We start from the raw sequence: 4,698 nt of genomic DNA, 5'->3' as shown, positions 1-4,698 counted from the left end.
TTTTTTTATTTAAAAAATATATCTATTAATTAGCAATCATATGCTTGTTATTTAATAGCAATCATATGCTTGTTATGGATGCATTGTTAATTATATTTTAATTTTTATTAGTTTTCCAGATAGATATATATTAAAAAAAAATAAACTACCATATACATATATAGCACATTGTACGATAAACTTAATTTGTGCATAAAATAAAGAATGGATACAAAGATCCTATGATAGTGACACCAAATGAAATTAACATATCATTAGATTTCATTTAATACGTTGCCCTTGTCAATGATAGATGTTTTTTGACAATAATTAAATATTAGGCACCAAAAACCCTAAAAAATATTCCATAATCCTACCTAAAACCCGTGCTAAAAGTATACATTGTCACAGGATTAAAGCAATATTATTTATTTTTCAACTACTTTAATTGTTTTGTCCTTTAGTAACTGCCAGACAAAATAACTAATAATGATTACGTGTTAATATCGTGCTTAGTACATGATTTGTCTCTCTATAAATAATAATTAAAAAAACCCCTAAATTATTACTTCTTCCCGATTTAAAAAAGTAATATTTAATTGTAAAAGTTTCATATATTTTAAATATTTTGAATTGTCAAATGTTATATGTACTTTTTATCCAGTTTATAAATATAATAATTTCATTTAAAAAATTTAAAAATTCCATTTATAAATTTTCGATCATACTTAAATTGTTTGACTCTTCCAAAACGAAATGAGAAGGCATAAAAAGAATTTAGCAAACTCAAGCAGTCAGAGATAAGTAATACTCCAAAGTTTTAATTTATTTTTCTTTTTAGTATATACTTTTTAACATTATTTTTTATCTAGCTTTGACAATTCTATAATTTCAACATCTCTAATTAAGACCAAAATAACTAAATGGTATATACGCTTTTAATTTAAGATCACAAAAAATTAATGAGTGTTTGTATATGAACTTAATTATTACTTATGATTTATAAGAATAACTTATTTAATATTATTTTTGGTTAAAGTTACTTTTATTTTATAAAATTACTTCAAAAATTATTTAATCCTAAAATACTAATACACTATGTTCAACACACAAATTACTATTTACATTTTTTCCTGTGCGTTCCCTCTGTATCGATATGGTTATAAAGTATTTCTAATTTAATACTCTAATTAGTAAAAATCTTTACAAATCTATTTACAATTGGAGTTATTAATAGTTATAATTAGTTATCGAAATGTTCACTTCATCTATTTTACTTCTGTGTTCTTTTTTTTTATATATAAACCACTCAATAAAAAAAGTATATATTTTTGAAAAAGAATTAGAAATAGCAAATATCTTATAAGTTTATTTGCTCCACTAACTAATATACCAATAAATATACAAATTATATATTTTTATATCTAAAAATTTAAATTATATATTTTTATATTGTAGAATATTTATGTATTTCACTTGTCTCGTCAAATATACAAGATAAAAGGTATACAAATAGTTAGAATAAACATATATAAAATTCTAAATTTATATCATCAGAATTTTTTTTACACAAATTCTAAATTAATACAAATAAAACAAAGAACAAAAATTTGAAAAATTGTGAAGATAAATTATAATTTTCTTAACTTAAAAAGATTAAATGATTATTATTTTGCATAATTTTCCCTAGATTTAGTCTTCACATTTAAGTTCAAGACCACATAACATATGAAAGAACAATGAATACCGTATCAGTATTACCTAAAACCAAATTAAATCAGAATTCTACGGTCATTAGTGACTAACAAAGGACTTCATAAAAATGAATGAAGCATACGAATAGTTTAATTTAATACTTCTCTATTTTCGGTATATATCATTTTAACAAATCAAAAAAAATAATTCCTTTTTTAATAATTGTTCATAAAAATGAATGAAGCATACGAATAGTTTAATTTAATACTTCTATATTTACTCGTATATATCCATTTTAACGAATCAAGAATAATAATTTTTTATAAATATATTTTTATTTAATTTTAAAAAATTTATAGTACTATTAAATTGTAATGCATGCTTTTTAAAATAAAAAAATTACATTTATTATATTTAAAAAATTTGATCTTTTAAATTAAAGAATAAAATCATAACAAATCGATGATAATAAAAAAATTACATTTATTATATTTAAAAAATTTGATCTTTTAAATTAAAGAATAAAATCATAACAAATCGATGATAATAATTAATGTCTTTGATATGTATTTACTTTTAAAGTGAACAACTAAATAGAAATTAGAAAATATAATCATAGAGAAGAAACGATACATCGTCAAGGCTTTAATGCGACGCACCAAAAGTACAAGTCACTATTATTAACACAAAAACAAACCTAGAGAACACAGTTTCTACACGATTTGCGACTAATTATTATTTAATAGTCTATAGAACTAGAAAATCGAAAACCAAAATCAAAACCAAAACGAAACGATGTAGGTCCATTTCAAGTTTTCTTCATTGTGGTAGTAGTAGACTCTTCCTCAATTCCCTCAACTGGTTCATCTCGAGGGCGACCTGCAACAAGTTCAGTAGTTGTTTTCCCAATCTCAACTATAGTTTCGCCAATGGCTTGCAACACCACCGCTGCACCTTCCACCGGCTTGCTGCTTTCTTTATCCCCTCCTCCGTGTTCCTCCAAGTAAGATTCTTCGGTTTCCTCTTTGGATTTGAATCCACGCTTTTTTTCATCAATCTTCGGTCCTCCTCTGTTTTCTCCCTGTAAAACAAGATTGATGAATCAATGTACCATTAGTCAACACTAATTACTTAAAAAAGGGGGAAAAAATCCAATTACCGTTTGTTTACCTTGGTGTCTTCTTGTAACTTCTTAGCTTCTAATTCTCTCTCTGCTTCTGCTTTTTTCCTAGCTGCATACTCTGCTGCACTTTCTTCAGCTGAAACTACAAAATCCTTGGCAGCAGCCAACGTATCCTCTGCAAATCCCACTGTTTTCTTTCCAGCATCAACCACCAAATCCTTTGCGGCCACTGTCGTTCCTCCGGCGTACCCTGCGACGGTAGAAGTAACACCAGCTATAGCTTTAGTTGCATCTGCAGCTTTTTCAGCAGTGAAATGTGCAACTCCCCATCCAGCTACAACCGTTTTGTCCTTCACTGTTTCAGCTACTTTCCCTGCGTATCCTACCGCGCCTTTTCCTGTTTCTAATGTAACATCTTTAACTTGTGCTGCCTTTTCGCCTACATAACTCGCTGCACCTTTGCTCTGTTCTTTAATTTCCCCTGTTTTTTCAGCAACATAATCTTTCGCCTCCCCTGTTTTTTGCATTGTGTAATCTTTAGTATCCCCTGTTTTTTGCATAGTGTAATCTTTAGCCTGTTGTGCTGATTCAGCTGCAGTTTGTCCGGCACCCGAAAGGGTGTCTTTAGCTTCCCCTGTTTTTTGCATTGTGTAATCTTTAGCTTGTTGAGCTGATTCAGCTGCAGTTTGTCCGGCACCCGAAAGGGTATCCTTAGTTGCAGCATAAGCTTGTTGGCCTTTTTCGACAGCGACGTCTTTAGCAGCTCCAGTTTTTTCAGCAATATACTGAGTTCCCTTTTGAAGGCCCTGAGTAATGGTGTCTTTAGCTTGTGCACCCTTTTCTGCTGCCGCAGCAGCAATTCCATGAGTTGTAGATTCTTTAACATTCTGCAATGTCGAACCACCCATTCCCTTCGCCTTTTCATATCGCTCTTCAGCACCCCTTATCGCGTTCATCGATTTCTGCTGTGCCGTTGCTCTGTACTGAGAAATTTCCTCCAAAGACGGACCACTTTTCGTCTCTTCAGCACCGCCTTCGCTCTGTTTTCCTCTGTTCATAACGGAATCTTCGTGTTCTTGGCCCTGAACTCCAAATTTAACACCTTCTGGTTTCTCTTGGAAGACCTGTTGCTTACTCCCTTGAGTTTTATCGATTATATCAGATGATCGTTGTTTCTCCGATGGATGAGGAACAGTACCAGTAACAGTAGTCTTGACATGAACAACATCAGGAGGAGAAGTTGATGTATCCTCCTCATGAACTTTATCAGCTAGGGACTCGAAATGACTAGCAATTTTATGAACTTTATCTTTCTCAAGCTGGATTTTCCTTTCATCAGTAACATTCTCTCTTCTCGCTTGCTCTGAAGCCATTGTCGTCGTTGATAACAAAACAAAAATTACAATATAAATTTCTATATGATGGATGAATTTGATAACAAGAAACAGAATGAGTCTTTTATACCAGAGAAAATTTAGAGTAGCATTGTGATAAGTATCTGTTGAGAATTGACAAGTGGTTGAATGTTAGCAATTTTGTGATAGCAACGTGGTGAAAAAAGATAGCTGATTTGAGAAACTTCATGACTCAGCAGCTACATGCTAACGTGTTGCCTTTGCCGTCGTGTGTATCACTTCTATTTTTATGATGAAGCGTAAATAGCTTTGTCCAAAGGTTATCCTAAGTGGAGTATACCTATTCTATTTGACATAATACACGTAGAATGCTAAGTAAGATTTAAAATTATCATGTGTGGTTCAATGTATAACGAATATCTTCATTTCCTCAATCTTATACAAGTTTAAGTGTATACTAGTCCACATCTAAAATAAAAAATTATAATTATCAATTAATGCTAAATTAAAGATCATAATTATATATTATGCTTATAATTTAAAAAT

At 30.2% G+C, this 4,698-nt stretch overlaps 1 protein-coding gene across 1 annotated transcript; it reads right to left on the bottom strand.

The window, feature by feature from the left end:
- Positions 1-2,264: 2,264 nt before the first annotated feature.
- On the bottom strand, positions 2,265-4,399 carry LOC101259649 (seed biotin-containing protein SBP65-like). The gene is made up of 2 exons (XM_004243357.5): positions 2,845-4,399; positions 2,265-2,755 (listed from the first exon to the last, which is right to left on the bottom strand). Exons 1-2 carry the CDS (start codon positions 4,168-4,170, stop codon positions 2,483-2,485), a joined length of 1,599 nt encoding a protein of 532 aa, XP_004243405.2. The 5' UTR covers positions 4,171-4,399; the 3' UTR covers positions 2,265-2,482.
- Between the last annotated feature and the right edge of the window lie 299 nt (positions 4,400-4,698).

Source organism: Solanum lycopersicum, chromosome 7, assembly GCF_036512215.1.
Source record: "Solanum lycopersicum chromosome 7, SLM_r2.1".
NCBI classification, from domain to species: Eukaryota; Viridiplantae; Streptophyta; class Magnoliopsida; order Solanales; family Solanaceae; genus Solanum; species Solanum lycopersicum.
This window is presented reverse-complemented; position numbering and strand designations above follow the sequence as displayed.

What these genes read in the sequence shown, in the direction of transcription:
- LOC101259649 (XM_004243357.5), bottom strand. Translation starts at nt 4,170, where the DNA reads ATGGCTTCAGAGCAAGCGAGAAGAGAGAATGTTACTGATGAAAGGAAA. An exon ending in AGTTACAAGAAGACACCAAG is followed by an intron (nt 2,756 to 2,844) that starts GTAAACAAACGG and finishes CTTGTTTTACAG; the next exon opens with GGAGAAAACAGAGGAGGACC.